At 39.4% G+C, this 23,487-nt stretch overlaps 1 protein-coding gene across 1 annotated transcript in view; it reads right to left on the reverse strand.

The window, feature by feature from the left end:
* Positions 1-5,171: 5,171 nt before the first annotated feature.
* The window catches only part of LOC116327055 (uncharacterized protein C14orf132), a 31,301-nt gene continuing 12,985 nt past the window's right edge, over positions 5,172-23,487 (reverse strand). Inside the window, exon 2 of the mRNA XM_031748524.2 lies at positions 5,172-7,800. Within this exon, the coding sequence (XP_031604384.1) occupies positions 7,564-7,800 (237 nt within the window). The 3' untranslated portion in view covers positions 5,172-7,563. The remainder of the gene's footprint in view (positions 7,801-23,487) is intronic.

Here is a 23,487-nt window from a genome sequence, read left to right on the forward strand (position 1 = left end):
GTTTAGGGCCCAAAATGCAGGGCTCTCAAGCAGGACTAAACCCAAAGACAGCTTTATTGCAGAATTTAAACATAACTTTAATTTAACATAACTAAACTAGTAAGGCACTAGGAATCTAAATTGGGGAAATATGAAGCAGGCACACAAGGGATGAGGGAGATCGCTACTGTCCTCTACTGACAGAAAGAGACTCAGACAATACATACACAAGAGGGAATCAGGGCAGAGAGGAAACACCTTGGGAACACAGCTGGACATAATCTAACTGACTAGAGAAGGGAACCAAAACTGAACATGATGCACACAGAAGAAGTGACTATCCAAATAAAACAGAAAGTACGTGAAACACACTGTAACTCTGACTAAATACAGACAGAGAGGGCGAGGGGCACAGAGAGACCACATAGGCACAATGGGGGAAAACAAACATGGAGACAAGACTGACTTCACAGGGGGACACAAATAACTAACACAGGAAACTAGACACAAGAGGATGGGGAACACAGAGGAAGGAATGATAACAGAACCCTGAAGGCTAGATATCAAACTAAGACCTGGGGATACAAACAGCAGAGTGAATACAAGGATGAAACCCTAAAAAACTGAAACATAATAACTTCATAAACCCAAAGTCAGTCATTATTCCTACTCAAAACATTTGGTCAAAACTCAGGACCATGACAATAGTTCTGTTTTCCAGTTTGTTCAGCCAGTTTGATGCTGCCACATGGGTTGTTTTAGATTACCTTATTTGTTTGTTTGTTACTTCTCTGGGCTTGTTTGTTGCCGTGCCTTACACTTGACTTTTCTGTCTGAAACTTGTTAAGGACCAATAAGGAAGTATCTGTCTGCACAAGCCCATAGCCCATTCAGTCTGCGTGTTACCAATCAAATTTGAAATGATATTTACTTTGGGCAATATTTGCATTTTCTTTCTCAAAATAACAAAAAGGAAGTTAAATAAATAAAGAATTAAATTCAATGGGAAGAACATAAATTATTGACTGAAAAACTGTAGGCTGAAGCTTATGACACTGCATATTTTAAAAAGCAAAGATTTTTCTGACTAGATGTCACCAAAACAAAGACGCTCAACTAAATTGTAACATTTTAAGATGTGTAGTTTATTGAATATTCACTTTGTTGATTTATAGTAATCCATTCCATTTATAATTCTCAGAGCTTCGTGTGTAGCATATACAGTAGTTTAGTGTTGGTGTTGCATAAGTTGAACAATACTTCCACAGAGTAGATCACGTATGGAACTGAGCTTGTTATTTGGAAGCTATGAAATATATGAAATATGGAATCACACAATGCCAGTAAATTAGATCTCTGTAATATCTCAAAATGATGACGGCTCTCATTCATTTACTTGCATAGTCATTGGATAGGGCATAAAATATTATCTTAAATGTCCTACTCAAGACATAAATCATTCTCATGCTAGAGTCAATTACAGATGATGCAAAAACAACATAACTCATGTCATGCTCTGATACTTGCACCATATTAGTGTCTCTTTTCATCAGAGCCAAACAAATACAGTGTGATATGGAGCGAAAGCAGGATGGTGATCTGATAGAAAGAAGCAATTTTTTTCGTGTTTTGAAAGTGACTGCAAGTTGAAACCTGTGAGCAAAATCCCAGTATCGATTCCGGTAACAACCTAATCTCAAGTCAGAAAACCCATTAAAATGAACCTGCAGCAAACCAATGCATCTCCATTAGGCTCCTTCTATTGTGGTGTGCCGCAACAAATTCATTCATTTGAACTCCCTGCTGCACAGCCAAGCCCATGACTCAAGACATGGTGCTGACAACATCACTGTAACCAACAGACACTTTTTTTTCAATCTGGGGAGTAAAACATCTTTATGTTTCCAAATGATCAAGCCTGTGGACAGGTGATGGAGTGGAACAGAAATTTCTACTGTATACTATATCATAGCAGTAGCAAAAAATAATACCCTGAAAATAAATCAAATCTAATCAAAACAAAATACGTAATGCACACACAGTTTTCTTGCCAAACATGAGCAACAGTGGAAAGTATTAGGATGCATGATGCTAACCAACTAACAAGCATGATCTACTTAATATTTGAGAATGTATATGAATAAATGTTTCGAGCCTTGGGGCTCCAGAGTTTTTCAGGATTCTTCGGTGTATGAGCTACAGTTATGCATGTATGAGAACACTGGGGGCAGTGAGTGGAGTATTCAGGTTTGTAGTGCTAAATGTTGCTCGCAGGACTCAGCAGTGAGCGCACTTAACTACATAAGCCCTGAAGGAAAAACAAGATTCAGTCAGTCAGTAGCACTGCCAACATTTTTACAACGAAGTAGAGCGAGTGGCAGCATATACCAGTGCAGACCTGGAATAAATCAAACCAGTCGATCAATACATATAATTATAGCGTTTTTTTGTATTTTTTACACAGTATATAAATAGACAATAATTATTTGGTGGTTCTGGATCAATCTCACCTAGATGAATATAATTATGGTCAAACCTTAATCTGGTTACATAGTATCCTTATTACTGTTATGCAAAACACAGATGTATTTGATTGCCTGTAACAAACCTGATCTCCTTCAAACGCCCACATATATACAAACACTAGCAAGCTCTGGCAGGTATCTTGCCTTGCCTCTGCTCTTGGAGTTGCAATGCTTTCTCACACATAACAATTTGCTGTTATGAGGTTTTTATAAGACCATAGATGATAATGTTTCCTCTTTGTTGAGACAGGTAAAATGTTGTGATACAATGTATCATTTTAAAATGAAGGAAATTTCCAAATTTGCAGATATTTTTACATATCTCTAACTATGCATTAAATATGATTTATGGAAATGCCAATTAACTTTTCTTTAAGAAGAAAAAAAGTTATATGGTGGCAGAAAGCTGCAGACATTGTCTTTGTTTATATTTGGTATTTAATTATTTATTTCTTATTACAGTGTACTGTGTGTCCCCATGTGTCTCTAAAGTGACAGTTTGATAAGATGTGTCTAATTAGCTTGGCATACATTAGCATATCCAGCAACTCGTCACCAACCTTTCACTCTCAACTGGATGCGATTCAAGCTGAAGCGTTACATCCTGTGAGATTCTGGGCCAACAGTGGAGGAGTGAGACAACCTCTCCCCACATACTACTTCACAACATTTTTTTTTTCCAGCTAGGTTGAAACAAACATTTATTATTCACAGGCAAAGTCAGTGTCATTTCACTTTCTCCGTATGAGAGCTGAAGCCTCAACTAATGTGCATTTCACAAAGCCATCACCTAAAAGTGTAATGATTACCCCACATTAGCATAAATGATCCCAGGCAAGGTCAATAGTTATTTATTTTCTTTGATGGAGTTAAGAATAGAGGACGCCGGCTGCTGTGAAAAGCCTTCTGAGGCATGTTTGTGATTTGTGATTTGGGGCTTTATAAATAAAACTGGCCTTACTTCCCTCTAAGAGTCAGCGGCTGTTGTGAGACCCTAGGGATTTTTTTTCTCCCAACTGAGTCGTTTGATCGGATTTGGAGGATAGAAGGCGCAACGCTGCGGAAGCAATGTGAAGGTTGTTCGAAGATCATGTGCATTCAGTTTTGCTTCCATCTGTATCTCATCTGCTGGTGGGGGATCAGAAATGCTCAAGGCAAATCTGAAAGGAGCTGATCCACATATTACCAAGTCTGGCTGGCATTTCAATTGGGAAAGGACTTACTAAGTTTTTAGGGTGAGGTAAAGTTTGATCACTGCATTTACATGGAATTATGAATGTGATCCCTCATTGCTTTTGACATCAGGATGGCTGTTTGTTTGCTTTAATCTCAATTATTCTAAATTATTCTGGGATTAAATGTTCTAAAAAAACACCTTTCAGTTCTAAAGTTTTGTATATCAAACATAATTGTAGAAGTTCTTATTTCTACTTTAAAATTAGGAAAATGCACCTCAGATAAACAACTTATTACACAATGTTATCAAATATTTAACTAAAACTGAACCAATGAGCAGAAAAAAGTACAACCTTACTGCTTCCTTATGAGATGAGGATACGTATCAGCTATATCCATCAGCCATCATACTACAGGACAATGGTAAAAAGCAAAAGAGCAGATCTGCAACAGAATGGCTGAGAAAGAAAACAATCAAAGTGTTGCAATGGCCCAGTCAATGTCCAGCCGTTAACCTGACTGAACTAAAGCAACGTTACAAAGACAATTCCTCCACATCAAATAGAGACACTGATAAAATCAGAAAACAATTACTTCAAGTTATTGCTGCTAAAGGTGATTCTACAAGCTGGGTCATGGGATGTGCTTACTTTTCCCCTCACACTGCTGCTGCGTTTAGGCTTAGTTTGTTAATTTTTCGTCATCTGAGGTTAAATTTTTACTAATTTCAGAAGGGTGATATGACCAGATTATTTTATTTTTATTTTATTCCTGATACATAAAACCTTTAGACTAAAAAGGTACTTTTTCCACATGACTGTACATTAGTTACATTAAGTCACTTAACTATTAATCCAGCTAAAGTGACTCATGTCTATAAATATCCAAAAACATTTCACATTGTTTTAGTTTTGTCTATGTGTTTGATGTCTATTCATGATAGCGACCATGTCTATACATCTCAAAATACATCTAGGTCAAAGGTTTCTCATCTATCTGTTGTTGCATTGATTTGCTGAAAATACACCAATTTCCCTGTTACTTATTTTGCAGTATACAGATGCACTTTCTATGTACACCCATTCATGTTTTTTAAAGGGCTTGCTTTTTGCAGTCTTCCTGTTTGTTCAGCAAAACAAGTATGAGATCAGAGAGTCAGAGTAGCTAAGTGCTGCAGAGAACAAAATCCAGGTAATTTTTAAACAAGTGGTGCTTGTCTCAAAATGACAGATGGCATGATTTGAGCTTAGAATCAATCTCACCTGATGGCTAAGCAGCAAACAGCACTGATGTCTGCCAGAGAACTGGCTTCACTGAGAACAAAACCAGGTGATTCAGCTGAAGATGAAACTGAAACAAATTCTTGTTTCTGCAGTCGGCATACAAAGCCACAAATTTTGCATTTTAATCCATCTTTGTGACATTTCAGTAAATGTAAGTCTGTGCTTCTTGAGTCAACACAGAAAACCAATTTTGCATTAGTACATAAATTTTAATAGTAGCATATGTCTTTACAAAAGGAGCATTGTGTATGTGGTTTACAACATTTCTAAATATTTCTACATCAACACTTTATTAAAAATAACAGGCTTGAAAAGTCCTCTTATAGTAATTGAGTGTCTAAATTTTACTTTACATAGTACAATACATACAGTAAGCCAGTTTTTTTCTTTCTAGTGTATGAACATTTGAACAGTTATGGTGTTTACAAGACTGGATTATATACTGGTAATGTCTAATTCCCAGGAAAACCTGATTTACTTGTCTGAGCAAAGAGCTATCAACCTTCTAAGGCCTTGATTATACTTTTGACGTGGGTCCACTTGAGTCCAAATGATGTCAAATTTGTCAGCAGACAGTGAGCTTGAGGATTCATGTGGCTATCCACATGCCTGCCAGGTTTTGCGACCCGCACAGACTAATTTGGAGACTTTACATTACAATACACCAACTTTGCACGCGCCCCAGGCGGCAATCTTCAGATAAGTATAACAAGAATGACTATTCAGCTGTACTGTCTCCAGCTGTCTGTGTACATATCCACAAAGGAGTATAATCAAGGCTTATGGAAAACAGTCAGTTTATCACACTAAAAAAATAGAACAGTTGACAGATAGAACAACTTGCCGACTTTAGTTGGCCCATATTTGTATAATTTTCCATTGCAGCTTATAAGGGACATTTAACCAAAGCACAAACATCAATTAGCAGATCAAAGCCTACTAGCTACATTTTCAGTGTAAGTGCAGTGCATCGTATGGTATGTTTCGTGTGAAAACCAATTCATATCTTTGGGTCTTAAGGTAAAGTTACTGTAACCCCTTTAGGACAAGAACTACTTGCCACTGAAAAGCTGGCACTACCATCCACACTAACACAGAACAAATGACCTCCAGTAGTGAAAATTTTTAAAGACAACTATATATGAGATTTCATACATAGTTGAACATATTTATAACAAGGTTTACCACAGTTCTGCTTAGTGTTACATCATTTTGGGATACATACATTTACTGTTTTCACCATGTCTGCCAGTATAACTGTAATATCAGAAACTTCCACCTTCTGCTGCTGGGTGATGAAATACATCAGTTATAGGTGAAAAAACAACTATGGAAAAAGTTGAGCAGGGAAAAAAAAGCTGTGTCTGTTTAATTTGATTTGTGCTTCTAATTACATTTTGTTCACATCTATCTAGTCCTATCTAAGCAGACTATGACAATATGATTAGATTTTGTAATAGCCACTCTTACTGAAGGAATTTGACATTAAGGGCATGACGACAACAAGTCATTACTCCTAACTCACTATTATGAGAATCTGGTCAGCTAACCAGATGCCTTTCTCACACATAAAGCATAATATGAGATGGTCAAGTTCAGATGCATTCTCACAACTGGAAATACCCAGTTTGTTTTGGGTAAGGAGAGTAATCAGGATAGAGCATGCAAAAAGCAGACAAATCATGCCCACTCACTCGCTGTGAATTCACAGGTCAGTTAGCTCCTCTATTCTCAGTGGTGCTATATGTACTGGGGAGCTGGCTGGTTTTGATCTGACTCTGCTGGACATTTGCACATGCACTTCCATGGGGTAATGTCTAGAAAAATGACTTTTGTGTAATGGACATGCCACTGCTGTAACAGTCAATTTAAGTATCTTTAATGAATGCAGTTTCCTGTTCTCTTTCACCTTAGAAAGACACTAAATACACTAATGATCATTATAACCATATGTTCCGTTTCATCAGCATATAGGAGAATCTCAGTGCTGCTTATCTTGCAGATATTTTAACACTTTCTAAATATTTTAACAAGCACCATCTCTGTTCAGTGGCATAATTAAGCTGCTTTGTCCTAAATTGCTTAGCAACTATCTGGTGGTTGTTGTCAGATGGCCCAGTTCAACCTGAATCTTAAGCCCCATTTAATCTCCCTCCTCCCTCCTACATAATAAGTGAGTGTCGTATGAGCAGAAACACGAAAACAAACTTAAGCTAAAAAAAAATCCTTTTGATTAATGGTTGAGAGCAAAGATTTCTTTCTGTTTTTAACTAAAGAGTTGCTGTGCACATAACCTTATTCTCAAGTTCTCAAACTGTAGCATTCAAAAGTGCTTGTTGCTGATAAATGCTGCCAAATTTCAGTCTTTCCCCTCAACGAAGAAGTATAGCAGTGTATATGTCACTGTCAAGTATCACTACTTTTACACCCTCAGGTCCGTCCCTCCCCTTCCCTGCCAAAAAGTGAGAGGGATAAAAAGAAAGACAGCGAGAGACACAAAGAGAGCAAGAGATTGTCTACAAAGCCTCCTTCGGGGGTCCAGAGACTGAGAAAAAGCAGGATGTGTGAGTGTGCGGGTTGTCTTTGTCAGCATGTGTTCATCAGAAAGTGCAGGCATAGACAACGCCCACCACCACAATGTTTCCAATAGTGGCGATGATGGCAATCCAGAGCCAGATGGCATCGCTGGACATGGACTGCGGCTCATCCTGCTGGCCGTGTACCGAGGCGGCCGAGGCAGCGGCATGGACGCTGGCCGAGGAGTTAAAGAGCGAGTGCTCGCCGCTGTAGTCGTCATTGGGCGAGGAGTCCATGAAGGCTCCTGTCATTACAGGGATCTAGGAAGGGAGAGGGGAAAGTGAGGAGGAAGTACAAAATAAGTTTTGCTCTCAAGGAAGATGCAGAGAAAATTATTTTCACATGACAAAATTGTAGGTATATTCTTACATTTCATGCAGAAATGAAGTAGGTAAATAGGTAATTACTATCTAAATCTAAACTCCCATATAGACACTGAATAAAAAAGGTCACAAATTCATAAATCATTTAAAAAGAAGTTTTTCAGAGGGACTTTGGTTGTTTATCTGACAACATAAACAATCATCTTTTTTTGCTTTTAGGAATAAACTGTTGCTTTTTGTATATCAAGGTATGGACAAAATCTTTTGTCAAAATGTAAATATAAACTGGAATAAAACTAAAAATGTTGATGTAAAGGTGCAATTACTGTCTTTGAATAGTAAAGTAATTTTAAGTGTCTGTACTGTAATATTTTGCCTGTGTTTCTACTGTAAAACACAATTTATTTGTATAAATTCACCAACAGGCATCAGTGTGAAAATTACTTGATTTCATAACAATCATTATTTTTATTGCTAATGTTCCTGAAAATCTGTCATTAAAAATTCACTAACACACTAACCTCACAACTTTCGACATGACTAAAAGAAAACATGTCTTAGAAGGTCAAGAAAATTAGCCAATCAGAACTGACCCTGAATTATCTCTGTCTCCCTTTAGCAGTTGCACAAAATCTGTCTGAAAAATGATGTTAGACAAATGTCACGTTAGAGTCTCCTCTTCCAAAGAGTTCATATTAACTGCACTGACATTATCGCTTCAGACCTTTTTCAGAAAGTTAAAATTTTATTTAATTTATTACCGAGCTCCCAGCATTGCCTGTAGTCTCTCATCTAATTCAAGTGAATATTAATGTTTTAAAGTGACTTTGTCTTTTGATGAGAGAATATAATCTGACATAGACAAAACACAAATCCCCACTTTACTATGAGTGCAGCACATCAAACCTCCAAGACGAATATGCCCTTTGCCTCCAAACCCAGCATGCCAGATTGTAAGGTGATTGGTTAAAAGTTTCCTAAACAGGCATGGAGTGTCCTTTCAGTTTTAGATACTACTGGATACGTTTTTAAAACACAGCATGTGTGTATGCTTGATAAATATGAAAATTATATTTCAAACGTGACAACTGAAAATGACTCATTGCTTAGGAGTCCGAGTCCTATAAATGTTGACGCTCTGGCTATAGCAACGTGCATGATTGAGAAATGCATGACAGACCATTACATTGTCTGACTGGAAAACTAACTCTGCAGAGGATGTTGGGGGGGAAAAGAGGAAAAAACAAAGCAAAAAAACAATTCTAAAAATACCTCGGAGGCATGTTGAGTGCTCGCATACACAGACATTCTCTCTTGCTCATTTGCTTACCTTCACTCTCTCTTACATTCCCTCTCTCTCTCTCTCCCGAACACGGGCTAATGCACAAAGACGTTAACACACACACACACACACACACACACGCACACACACGCACACACACGCACACACACGCACACTTCTGGTCTTTCCCTCGGACAAGGGAAAACACTGTTTAGAAAGCATTCTGCCGCTCTCCATTCATTGGCCCCTGGTGGTGAATAATGACATGACACATCCTGTAAAGCGCCTGCTGTTCACATGAGCATGATGGGGGTAGACAGGCATGCATGAGGTCCAGCAACCTGTGTTTTCCGCCCCCCATTCTGTCACTGTAAGTGCTGACTCGTCCCACTGTGGCATCTCAAATCAACCTTTTCCATTTTAACGTTTCTTTTTATATTAAAAGTTTGCACGAACAACATGTAAATGCAAATCAGAATGAGTGGGAGCCACACTACACAAGGCTGCACCTAAAATTGACATACTATATATCTAAGCATGTCTCTAAAACGAACCTACAATTGTAACACAACTGACAGTAGTAACATTTGCATGCACAGTGATCTGTGTGATTTGTCTTTTAAATACTGTCCAAAAGGTTTATTTGATGTTTACCTTGTACCTTTACAAGCCACCTCCAACCTTTCTCCTCAAAAAGTGACTGATTTGATTATTTCACTCTAACCTCTAGACACTACCTTAATTGTAACCTTATCCTGCATTCAGAGCTCCATCTCCATCTTCCCTAATTTAACGTTCAATCAGACAATAACTGAAGCGTGCCACCCTGTCTGCATTCTTTACATTTATGTTTTATTTATTGGTAACTCATTGTCCACAGTAGCAAGCTGTCTGCATCAGTGGGTATTCACACTAAATAAAATGAAGTGGATAATGGAAGTGTGTGAAATACTAGTTCAGTAATACGTCTTAATATAAATATTTGATCCCCTAGGTTTGGCCCCATTATTCAGATGATAAATGGGACTGCTTCTATAACTACTTTAAGTCCACAATTACTCTGTGGCTCATTCATGAGAGTAGAGCATCAAGCGGTTAAAAACTAATGGATCACTAGAAATTAGAACCTTCAAGGTCACATGCATCCCACAGCATTTGAACATTTAGGCAGGAAATGGAGGCCGTCCCCTAAGAATTACTGCTAGGATAAAGCTATAGTACTGACCAAAGTTTCCTGACAAGTGTAAACATTCATCTCCTCAACATAACAATGAACAAGTGGCTAAATGGCTTCAATAACCACATTCAGCCACTTTCAGACCAGCTTGGTACCAAATTGAAACCTTATAAATGACCTCAGCACTCAAGAGTATCCCACTGGGAAAGGTGAAAAGAGTCTAATTTCTCTGGTTGTTTTGTAACTTGTGGATATTTGTGTTTCAACTACAAAGTAAACAGAGTAAAAACAAAGGATGATTTTCAAAAAAGCTATTACTTGTATAATTACTGTAATATTTTTTCTATACTCTTGAAGACCTTGTGGTACAAGACTTTGTCTTGATACAATTATGACTGTATAAAATCAGCCACAGGATGGGTATGTTCATAGCATTGTGGTTGATATCATCCCATCGTAAATGGTCATATATTTATTAAATCAATTGTTTTGTGCGCAGTGCTTTTTTGTAGCTGACAAAAGCAGTGGACTAGGAAAGCTAACTTATTCCACTAAAGGCCTCACTCAGCATTGTTGGAGTAAAATGCAATCATTAGGAGAGATTGTCTGTTTGTTATTTGCAAGTAATCAGATTTGTCTGTTAAGATTTTCCAACCTATTGCTATGGTTGCTTTAAAAAAAAAGCAGTCTAAGAAATGAAGTTGATGTGGAAATGCCTTAAACTTGTAATTTGTAATATTATTTTCTACCACAGCTGATATCACATAGCATTTTTTTGTAATGCAGTGCTATAAAACATTACTAAATTCAATAATCACTTTACAGATACTTTTTTTTAAATCTATCATTACTTGCATTTCAAAAGTTTGGCAGTTATCTGTATGATGGTTGGATACAATCTAACTTGTATTTTTTACCATGCACACTTATGAATATTATTTTCATTTTCATTCTACCTTAAAGTCTAATCAATGAAGCACTCTTTGCCCTGGTTTCCCACTATCGAACAGTAAAATAAAGATACTCTGTGTCCTCATTTGGATTGAGATTTATGTTGGTGTGCAAGACTATAGCCTGAGGTTTAGGTTTTAATTGGTAGTTATGTGACATTGCACCCCAGGCTGATGTTGTACAGTAATGCAAAAGTAATATAACAAGTAGTGTAACAAATTACTTTCTCCTGGGAATAAACAAGTAAGACACTGCATTACTTTTTGCGAAAATGATGCAAAACAAGAAGCCTGATTTTACAGAAGTCTATTAGAAATTGACTTCTCACTTGATTTATGACCTCAGCAAACAGATTCCTATTAAGGTTATGGCTTACGGCATACTTTATGGCTATCCTACCAGAATCATACTCTCTGTTTCCCCCTCTAATAATGTCTGTTTTCAAAAATGCCAAATACGAGGTATGAAAATGAGAGAAACACAAAATATAATGTCATATGGCTACATTTTCATACATGCATGTATCAAATTCATGGAGTAGTTAACTTGACTTTTCGATGATTCACTTCCTTGAGTCAGCTAAACAAATACATTTGCCTGACATCTGTGCCTCCTGGATACATTTACACGCTTTCCCAATTTCCAGTAGCTATCGAAAAGTGCAAATAGCTTCTTTTCCTTCAATTCAAAGGACCAGCTGTGCAGATAATACATATGATAGTGTAGTATTTTGTGTAATGTTGTGCAGATGTTTATCCTCTATTTGAACACAAAGGGCAAAGATTCAAAAGCTATGGAATAGAAGAAGAGAGAAAATGAAGTGGTTAAAATTAAAGCTATTGAGAGTGGGGTCTGGATTATTCAAAGCCAACACGACCTTGTTTTGGAAAAGACATGCAGTCACTAAATTTTTCAAGTGTAACTTTCCATCCTTGGAGTGGCAGGGAGTTAGTTTACGCCACTCAAATGGGTTTGTTGCAGGCACCTCAGGAAAAAAATACTCACATATTTGCACGTATATACATATATCAGTACAAGAGTGCGGATAACAAACCAAAAACTATGAGCAAGCATATATAAAAAATGAATTTGAGAAAGAAAACTGTAAAAACGCAACTTAATGTTCATCTTTAATCAACTGAATCTGTGTTTTTTATATTAAATGAAATCAACACACACACACACAAACTAAAACAGTAAAAAGTTGGGACACAACTTCACTCCAATAACAGCGGAGAAATTGCCCGACTTGCATATTTCACACCTTCTTGGCTTTGAGTGATGGCTACACCTGTGCAACACACCATGCAGCAAAACTACAATCTACAGCAGATGATACAGTGAAAATGTACAATTCCACCTGCTCAGCTCTCACAGCTTTGATTTATTCGTCCCAGCTGTTCCTAGAGCTGTGCCCTCCTACATGGATGATCACAGTAATTGTGAAATAGAATGGTCTGTAATTGCCTCCTGGGAGATATACCACCAGTAAGTGTTGAACTGAAATGGTTTTTATTCCAGACGAGAAAAGCCCAAATAAATGTCTTTGAAGAGTGGAGAAACCAACACATATACCTAACCACAAAAGCACTCACGCATGACCATTAAAACAAAATCAGACAGAACTAGGTGGTTTTCGGCACTAATCCACTGGTCTACACCCAAAATACTTCTGAAATAAATGTAGTCAAACTTTAGCATTCACCCAACCATTTACTTCCACTTATCCAATACAGGAATGTGGGGGGCTGAAGCCTATCCCAGCTCTCACAAGGCAGGGGGCAGTATATACCCTGGAGAGCTTGCCAATCTAATATTAGTGCAAACAATCACGCTAACAGACAATTCAGAAGCACTAATTAAGAAACATGTCTTTGAATTGTGGGGGAGGCTGGGGTACCCAGGACCTTCTTGCAATGAAGCAACAGTGCCCCTTCTGTACTGTTGTTTATTATTTTCCCAAATTTTGAGTCACTTGAATTGAACACGATGCTTTACATTGCAGTAAAAATATAGTTCTAAGAACAGAAGTTCTCAAGTCAAGCCACAAATGACTAAAACATTATTTAATACCTAAATTTTAGCCTAAATAGCTGAAATGTTGGTAAAAAGTTTTAACAAATTAATATAATTTTGTTGAAATTGGGCTTTTATGATTTGGAATTGCATAGACTATGAAATCCAGTTACACAATTTTTCTATTTGACCTTTTGACCTCCCCTATGACCTTGAATTTGACCTTACAATTTGCCGTAAATCTGTGGCTACATCCACACATACACGGGTATTTTTGTAAACAGAGATTGTAGGGTTTCCATTTTGAAAAAAAAAAGAATCCGATCCACACATGCAGTTTTGAAAAAATATTTCTAAAAACAAAAAACGAAGTCAAACGCTGTCAAGAGCATGCCAAAGCAACAGCTGGCGATATAACCATCTAGAAATGCTGGCCAATCAGAAGTCTAGAAGCCTGGGAGGGAAAGCATAAACCAAGTCTTTCAAAAATGGAGGAACAGTAACTGCGTGTGTATATGTAAGCGTGTAAAAACTCTATCCGCCATTGTAGAAATTCATCTCACGTAAACAATAACATGGCACACAGCGTGATGTCAAAAAAGGAGCACACCTTTGACACTGCGTGACTAAATCTCCGTTTTCCTCGTCCACATGTAAACGCAAAAACTGAGTGTCCGAAAATCTCCAGCCTGGCAGGAGTTCTTAAACATTTTTGTTTTCAGTGATCGAAAACGCTGTTTAAGTGTGGACGAAAGGCCCAAACGCATAGAAAAAGCCGCATTTCAAAAATCCCCGTGTAGGTGTGCACATAGCCTGTGCAAAGTAAAGTTAGACTGAAATATCCCACAAATAATATTGTAGCGGGCCAGGGCTGTTTGGGGATTTGTTATTGACATTTATGTTCTGTTGTCATGTTGCCATGGTTACAGGTGACGCTCTCTCTGTGACTGTGTGTTTCCGGTGAGAGAGCGCCCTTTTTGTTGTTGTACTGGGGTTGCCGCGCTGAGCAGTGAGGTAGCGGCAGTGTTCTGGCGCAGAGAGAAATAAACGGCTGTGCTCCCAAGAAACCTCTGTCTCCTCCGTGTCTGAGCTCGCCACATTGGTGTCAGAAGTGGGATAGCTCACCCTCGCCGGAATGGAGAGAGACACTCAGAGGCTGGAGCAAGCCATCGAGGAGAGCGATGCCTGGCGCCCGCCCCGAAGGCCAGAACTATGTGGCCTCAGGGGGTGAGAGGGGGAGCGGTACAGCGAGGGGACCACCGCTCCAGCTTCCTGCCCCCCTCCAAGAATGATGCACGGTGGCGGGCCTAGTCGGGCACCTCAAGGGACTCTACCTGAGCTGCTGTGTTGAGGACCAACCCTGCCAGGCCCTGGTGGACACGGGGTCCACCATTTCCCTAATACGACCTGGTGTGTTTCCTGGAACATCCGGGCCGCTTGTGATGGGTTGGTCGCCCACCGACACCCAGCTGATGACAGTGACGGGGGAGAGAACTGACATGCGGGGGAAGAAACCGTTGCGGATCCGAGTGAAGGATTTGGAGCTGGTGCACGACTTCTGGCTTGCTGACATCCAAGATCAGTGCATCATCCGCCTTGATCTGTTGACCCGCTGAGACGCCTGCGTTGACACCGCGAAGCTGGCTATCACTCTTGGTACAGAGACTCTGGCCCTCCAGTGCGGTCAAAAGCAGGGAACCAGAGACTGCAGGCAGACGCGGCTGGTTCAGCACACCATCGACACCGGCTCTGCTCAACCCATCTGTCTGCACCCACGCCAGCTGCCCCTCGCCAAACGGCAGGGAGAGCGGGCCCAGGAGGCACGGGGCGTGGCTACTGCTCGGGCCACAGCCGGCGGAGGGGGATGGCTCTCGTTGACCATGCAGCAGCTGAAGCAGGAGCAGGAGGCTGATGCGACGTTGGTTCAGGTGGGGGCCTGGCTGGAGGAAGCACGACGCCCAGGCTGGACAGGGATGTCGGGACAGGGGCCCGAAGTGAAGGCCTACTACTCCCAGTACAACAATCTGGAGACCCACGACGGCCTCCTGTACCGGAGATGGTGGGCCCCTGAACAGGGCAAGGATCTCCCGCAGCTGTTGGTGCCTCGTTCGCTGCGGTCGCAGGTGCTCGAGCTTGTCCACGGCTCGGTGGGGGCCAGCCACTATGGGAATGCTAAAACTCTCCGCCGTCTCAGGGGAGAGTTCTACTGGCCTGGTTGTCGACGGGATGTGGAACTTCATGTGCACTGCTGTGACACCTGTACGGCACGGAAGGGCCCCACTCAATGCCCCACTGCCCCCCTGCAGCAGCATTGGGTGGGGGCCCCGATGGAGAGATTGGGAGGAGACGTTCTAGGGCCTTTCCCTGTCCCCGAGGCAGGGAACCGGCGCGTGTCGGTGGCCAGGGACTGCTACAGGAGGCTGAGGGAGCGGCCACGAGTGGTTCATGACTACACCCGCCAGGCCCAGATCAGTGCCGGAGTACGACAGAAGAGAGCCTGCGACACCAGGTGCCGAGGGGGAGCTTTCGTGCCTGGCGACAAGGTTTGGGTCTACTGCCCGGTTCTCAACAGAGGGGTGTCCCCCAGGCTGTGCGGTCACTGGCGAGGGCCGGCGGAAGTCGTGGGGCGGCTAACAGAAGTGGTGTACCGGATCCGCATGCCGGGCCCAGGGCGCGTGGCGGTGTTGCACCAGGACAGGCTCTCACCGTACCGCCCGCCCGCTCCAGCAGCCGCCGGGGCAGGGGATGCTGGTGGCACCCCAGGTTCTCATCCAAGTGACTCTTCCCCTGCTGGTCGAGATCGGCCTGCGCGCCGAAGGAAGACACATGGACATTTGCAGGACTTTGTGTTGGGTAATGGGGTTGTCGGGGACGACTGACCCCTTAGGTGGGGGCTATGTAGCGGGCCAGGGCTGTTCGGGGATTTGTTATTGACATTTATGTTCTGTTGTCATGTTGCCATGGTTACAGGTGATGCTCTCTCTGCGACTGTGTGTTTCCGGTGAGAGAGCGCCCTTTTTGTTGTTGTTCTGGGGTTGCCGCGTTGAGCAGTGAGGTAGCGGCAGTGTTCTGGCGCAGAGAGAAATAAACGGCTGTGCTCCCAAGAAACCTCTGTCCCAACAAACCTCTGTCTCCTCCGTGTCTGAGCTCGCCACAATATTATTTTCTTCACAATGTAATGCTGAAAAGGCATATAGAACTTGCACAGGTGAAATATAATCCTTTATTTCTTGTATTGGTGTCCTACATTGTTAAATAATAAAAAAGTTTGGTTCTGGAGACATCCAAAAAAATGTCATAATACTGTGAGTAAATGATGAAATCACACCTACACAGAACATTTTGACCTGGCCCACCAGGCTGGGGCTCTAAGTAAATTCAGTACAGGGCTGTGAACAGAGTCCTGCCACACTTTCTAATATGTTTTATATTCAGTCTTCTATTTATCATCTTTGTTTTATTTTATTTTTATTCTTATTTAATGAAAAAAGATGAAAAATTACCATATATATGGACAGATGGGACGGTTTATGATGAATAAAATGCGTCTAAAAAAGTGGACATGGGTCCATAAAGTAAATAAGTTAAAAATAAAAAAAAATAAAAGTACATAAAAACTACATACATCTTTTAAAAAGTATCCAGTTCTTTTTCATCACATAAAAGTCCATAAGAAGCAGCACATTTTATCTCAGAAGCAGACATTTTCTGAAAAACTGTTGACCGGTGTAGTGACGCTAGACTGAAATCACACTCAATACTTGTACTCTTGAAGAAAAACAAAAAGCAAAAAACCAAGTACTTTAGAGAACAAACAGGCACAGAAGTGGATCCCTGCTGTGTTCAGAATTGACTTTGTGCTTGACTTTGCAAGCACAATCAATGAAAACACAAAGTTGTTGATTTTCTCAGCCGTCACAGCCGTCTTGGCTTTGGTTTCAACATTTTCACAATTAAGTTATTTTGTTGCTTGAAGACAGAACGCTCTTCTGCTTTGAAATCATGATTTAGTTAAACATGTCTATGGAGAATATCACACACCAAACAAAACCTGCAGAAAGATGGGTTTTTTCTCCTGAAGGGTGTTTTTATTTATTTATTTTTTACAATGTCCAAAATTGATGTCCAAAACCCAGAGCTCCTGTAATAAATTTTTAATAAACTGTTTATTTGAAGGAGCATAACTAAATATTTATGGATCAGAATGTCAGCATGATGCTCGACATTGAGCTGGTGTGATTTCAAACAGTTATTTTAGTTACTAAACTATGATTTTTATTGAAAGTGACATTTATTTCTTCAGAATTATTTATTATTGGTTCACCCATGTGCAAAGACATTAGGATGTCAATCAACCACACCCCAAAATAGTTGCTGAAAGCATGTCTAATCAGGAAGAAACAGTGAAACCACCTTTGTGGTGAGATGACTTAAAACTGATCCACTATACATGTATTACTACACTTAAATCTAATCCTGTCTAATCAGTGCTCTTCTCAGAGAAGTGAAACAGGTGGAACAATGAGATCATCCAGCAACAGATACTAAATGTAACTGCTCACAGATGTGACTTGCTCTAAAAGGCTGGCGGGTTTCTCAAATCACCACCCTGCTGGTTTCATTAGCAATGAATATGAGCAGCAGTAAAGAGTCTACTGAGAGAACGAATTTTACACTCAGAATGCCACAGTACCAGTGATGATGGCAGGCTACAATATCTGCACAACATCAAAATGTATCTATAGTTAGGTACATCATTTGTTGGATAGACACAGCAGACAGTGATTCTGGACACAGCCCTACTAAAAATCAGCTTGTTAGCAATGTAATTGTTAGCATATTGGCATGCTGATGTTAGCGTTTATCTGAAACACCGCTGTGCCTAAATACTCTTTCTCAGAGCTCATAACACAGCTGTGGACTCATTCTTGTTGATGTATTTCAGATTTATAGCATAAATCTGCTGAACTCCTAAAAATGAAGAAGTTCTTTTTATGTTGGTCCATACTTTGTTGGAAACAGACCAAATTTTTGTCATTTTGTCTCTGTACACCACCTCTGTGGGTTTGAAATCAAATAATAAATATTAACTGTAGTAATTAAAGCTATTTTATGCATATTACCCCATTTTCAGAGGCCTAAATTTAATTGGGCAACTGACTAATGAGTCATTTCGTGGCCAGTTGAGGCTTTTTTCCATGTTGTTTCACGACAAATGAAGCAGATATAACATCTGAAGAAAACTTTTGAAGTTACCAAATGAACAATCTTTTACTTTCTTTAGCAGAAGGAAAGCACTGATAGCTCAGCCACTTCCAAACGCCTGAAAGACCACAGTAGACATATAGAGTGTAGGATGACAGAATTATTTCTATGTTACAAACAACTTAGCAACATCTACACTGACCTGGTTAGAACACTCTCAAAAGCAGGCAGATGTATCACTGTTAAAGTCTGCAATCAAGAGATTCGTGAGTTCGTGAAAGCACCAGATTGCAGACAAATAGCCTGCAAAGAGCCAGCACAGATCTCATAGAAAGAAAGCTTTGGGCACTATTAAAATGTATTACATTGAATACATTGAAAGAGTATTACGTTACATTTTAATTTCAGCATATTTTTTGTTTTCTTATCTGACAACAAAAAGTTGCAGATTGTGGAGGCGTGCTTTGCAGAACTATATTGACTTTGGGCTTTGGTAACATTAGCCCTCTACAGGTGCAACTGAAAAACATTACTAATCAGGGAAGTAAATAAATATACTACTTTGACCACTCTTCTCTATAGGGCTGTAGGCACCAAGAAAAAACTTGGGATTTAGCATATTACTTAGTAAACTATAGCATGTTGAGGTAGTCATACCATAAATCTTAAGGGTTTTTAAAAGGTTTCTTCACCAGCACGGTAGTGTTAAACCCCTTTGGTTCCTACTGGTCAGATTTACACCTCTGCTTTCATTGATTTTCCCTGTCTCAGCAGCCCAGCAGCATTTTTTAATAAATCTTATAACTCAGTAGAACAAGTGTAGCCCAAGTGATCCTCACTTGACGCCTCGATCAATCTGTCAGGTCAGTGGAAATTCAGCAGGACTGAAGAAAGTTTAATATACTTCTTAGATATTATAAATGATCAGCGTTCATGGTTTTGTCTCTGACCTCGACTTTATACCTAATAGAATATTCTTTTCCCCCATTATTGCTATTCACAATGCATTAAAAGTAGGACGGCTAAAGAAAAAGGCCACATTTATTTGAAGCACAATATCTGTAATAATGCATGTTCACATCTGGGGGCAATTACTCAGTGTCTCTTACTCGCACATTTGTAATTAGCAGTAGTGTGAAAACTTATAATGTGAGATTAAACTAAATCCATCAGCTTATAAAACATTAAATTGCACCAAAACAAAGACTGATTTCTTATTCCAACTAGATCACACCAAAGAGCAGACAGAAAAGGATTTTATAGCAACAAGAAATAGTGAAAGACAGACAATTATTCAGAGACACTGAGATGAATTGGCTGATTATACATCAAATATCAAGGGGTGTCTTAAAGTCGAGGTATGTTTAGTGCCTATCTAGGTCTGTTATACCTTCATCCATTACTCACAAGGTTCACACAGGTACAAAAAAGGAGAAATCCTAAAGCTAAAAATGGCATCAGTCAGCAGCACCTAAAAAACACCAGGAATAAGGGAAAACGGAGCTGAAAAGTTAAAAGATGACTCAGGATTTCACTTCTATCTCTCCAAAACAAGTCTTAACGAACTGAAGAGATCAGATCAGAGACTGGCAGTCTAGAAAATCTATTTTTTTTCTGCTCTATTATTTAGATGATTAATGTGCTGACTACCTCTTTAGGCTCTATTCGTGATACACTTAATTGTTATTGATGCAAGCATTCAGACTTTTCAAATCATCCCATTATTCCTCAAAGTCTAAAACTGCCTGAGATGCTGTGTTCCTGCCTTTACACAAAGAATTGTGAGCTGGATCATTAACTTCATTTTACAAACAAAGCGGACAAGTCTTTCAAAAGTGTTTTGCTTTTTAGATTTATTTTCTTAAATAAATTAATCAATATCCATGTGTCTGTGTAAAAAATTTAGCCACTACTGCCTTTGTTTTGGAGGTACAAGTAATCCAATTCTGCAGATGTGGTATACTAATTACTGACACACCCACTATGTGCACAATGTCCATTGTGCACTGAATGCGGGCAGATACTTGCTAATTAGTAACACACAAATAAAATACTCACTCATTAAAATTTGTTAGCTTTGTTATGTTTGTATGAGCTGCGTAAGCTGACAAATATCTGGAACGTTATTATATTTCTTTGTATAATTCAGATTATGAATCATGTGGAGCCGTTGCATCTGCATTAGGCAGGCACTTGTCTTTGTTCTACCTCAAGCAAGGTTGTCACAATATATGGACACAATAAATGCTGATTAACTTGCTACCCTTTTCTACAAACCCATATGAGGCAAATGAAGGCAGTAGCATCATAAAAGTGAACTGATAACTCAAATCTCAAAGCAAATCTACTTTCATGACTTTTTACAGGGTTTTTATTTGTGCCTTAAGTCATTTCAGTCATATTTTCAGTCTTCTAAAAAAAGATGCAAACCATAAGCCCATCTCAGAGACACGCTTTAGCAAACAAAGAGTAGAGACCTGCACCCTCATAATTCTGCAGCAATATTTTGTATAAATAACTACATGGTGAAGTTTCTTCTTTTTGCGGACTAAAAAAAAGTGTATGTGTTAAAAAAAAACATCTGGGCTCATTTACAGGATTAAACAATCTTTTAATCTAGAAATACACTACTAGAAGAGTTCAACTGAATTTGCATTTGAGATTTTAAGGACAGAGTTTATTCTATTTCCCACTCTCAGTAAAATCTATAAAGTTCAGTACATAGAGTGATCTGATTGTCATTCTCAAACTTCACTGGTTAGTATCAGGGCAAACAGGTTGAATGTGCATATAAGGAACACTTGTGTGAGATTAGAAAAGACCATGCACTTGCTGTATATGTTGCTGCTGTCAGCCACAGCTACATCTCCATCCATGTCTGCTCATTCACTGTAGCTGCTCATTCACTACAGAGAAACCAAGCACAGAGACGAAAGTGCTGAATTGAGTGTCCGCTCATGTAAGACTAAGGCTTGAGGTGATGTGCTGCAGGGCAGGCTCTTCTTTGCTCTTACTCTTAATATACAGGCCAAGCAGAAAGACCCACATCTACTTCATTATCTGAAGTACAAAGCAGTTGGCAATAAGATGAAGAATCATCTTTTCAGCTATTGAAATGATGAGTAGCTCTCCTTTAGGCCATCTCAGGGTCAGTGATTCAAGGGACCACATTCTCCTCCACATGCCTACATATCTTAAGACTACTGCATTTGTAAATTATATCAAGGTAGATATCATTGTAATTATCAATAATGATGCGCAAATTGCAGTATTCAAAAAAAAATCTTGTATTTCCTATCATGTACACTACTGTATCCTGTCTGTGTTACCTACACACACATGCATTGTACTACAAATGCAAGTCTTACCAAAGAGAGGTTTCCTGTTTAAGGAGACTAATCTAATGTCTGATGTTACACAAACAATGAGGTGAACTTATCCAGCAGTGGTTACAATGACAATATTGTCATTTTCCCTGCAGGCTAATTTGAGAATCTCACTTCCTCTGCTTGAGCTTGTAAAAGATTCTCATTACAACTAAATTTTACTTGCGACAGTGTACAGCGTCAACAATATTACCAGAATTACAGCAAGAGTTTGTGAGGATTCATGAATAATTCATCTTCAATTTCACCTCATGTCACTTTTCTCACTTCAAAATCCTAAAAAGCTGAGAATCTGTGCACACCTGCACACTCAACGCCTCCAGGTCATGGTTCAATGAGGTCTGGATGCCAGAGCTCTTCCTGACATCTTTTTCCCCCCCTCAGTCACTGACTGCTCTGACCTTGTCATTGCTGGTCTCATATCTTCTTCCTCCTGAATCCCAGAGGGTTCAGTGACATGGGAATGGGAGTCACTCATCTTATACAGGCGGAAAAGTTATCTGCTCAAGGATTCTACTGACTCGCACTCTACACTATCATCTCACTGTATTTACAAATCTTTATGTACATATAGTGTTTAATTTATTAGATCACCACCCAATGAAAGATTTGAGCCACAGCTGCACTAAATTAGCAGTGCTGGTAATTACCAAAATCACTTTTTAAATGTTTCTGTTGAGGCTAATCCACCAGTGGATGCGAGCCCCTCCATAATCATTGACTTTCCTGCTTTTTTGTAAATCGGCAAACCTCATTATTTTTTTTTGTTTAAGCTGGCAAATTACAGATATTTATTCCTTAACAGAAAAAATTGTTTTGGTGGTTAAATATTATGCCAGCTTCAACTTGTGGTATAAAAATGAAACATGAATTCATTCAGTAATTTGTAGTTTTAACCAATTTTTTAAAAGATTTCTTAAATATATTTGTGTTTAGTTCTATAGCACATTTAAAACAACACTATATTGAACATCAGAGTAACTAAATATACAACAAATTTACACAAAAAATCATCAAATTAAACAAAGTAAATAAGATTGTGCATAATAAAAGCCAGGCTACCTTGCTCAGCTAGAACTGAAAGCAAGTGAGAATAAGTAGGTTTTTAATAGTGCTTTACAATGGTTGAAAGGTTGGGTATCTCTTCTGTGAATTGTTCCAGAGGAGCTGCTACTGTAAAGGCTTTCTCTTCATTGCTTTTGAGCCTAGCAATGTACAAAAGCAGTTGGCTTGCAGACCTCAGTGCTCTGTAAGAGTGTAAGGTTGCTAAAGTTCAATTAAATAAGGTTGGGCCAAAACCACTGAGACTCTTAAAAACAAGTAATAAAATTTTAAACTGGACCCTGAAATGAGCTGGAATGTAGGTGTAATGTGATCCCGCAGTTCCTTTTCTGTCAAAAGGTGAGCTGCTGCATTTTCTACAGCCTGCAGGTGACAAAGTAACAACTGATCAGAGCCAACATAAAGAATTACTATAGTCTAACGAAGAGGTAATAAAAGTGTGAGTCTCTGGAAGTCATGTGGCGGGAGGTACTCCTTCACCTTACTGAGAAGACTTTGTTGAAAGAAGCCCGTCTTCTTTCGTAATCTGCTTTTCACATTTTAAT

The sequence above is a fragment of the Oreochromis aureus genome, linkage group 19 (assembly GCF_013358895.1).
Source record: "Oreochromis aureus strain Israel breed Guangdong linkage group 19, ZZ_aureus, whole genome shotgun sequence".
NCBI classification, from domain to species: domain Eukaryota; kingdom Metazoa; phylum Chordata; class Actinopteri; order Cichliformes; family Cichlidae; genus Oreochromis; species Oreochromis aureus.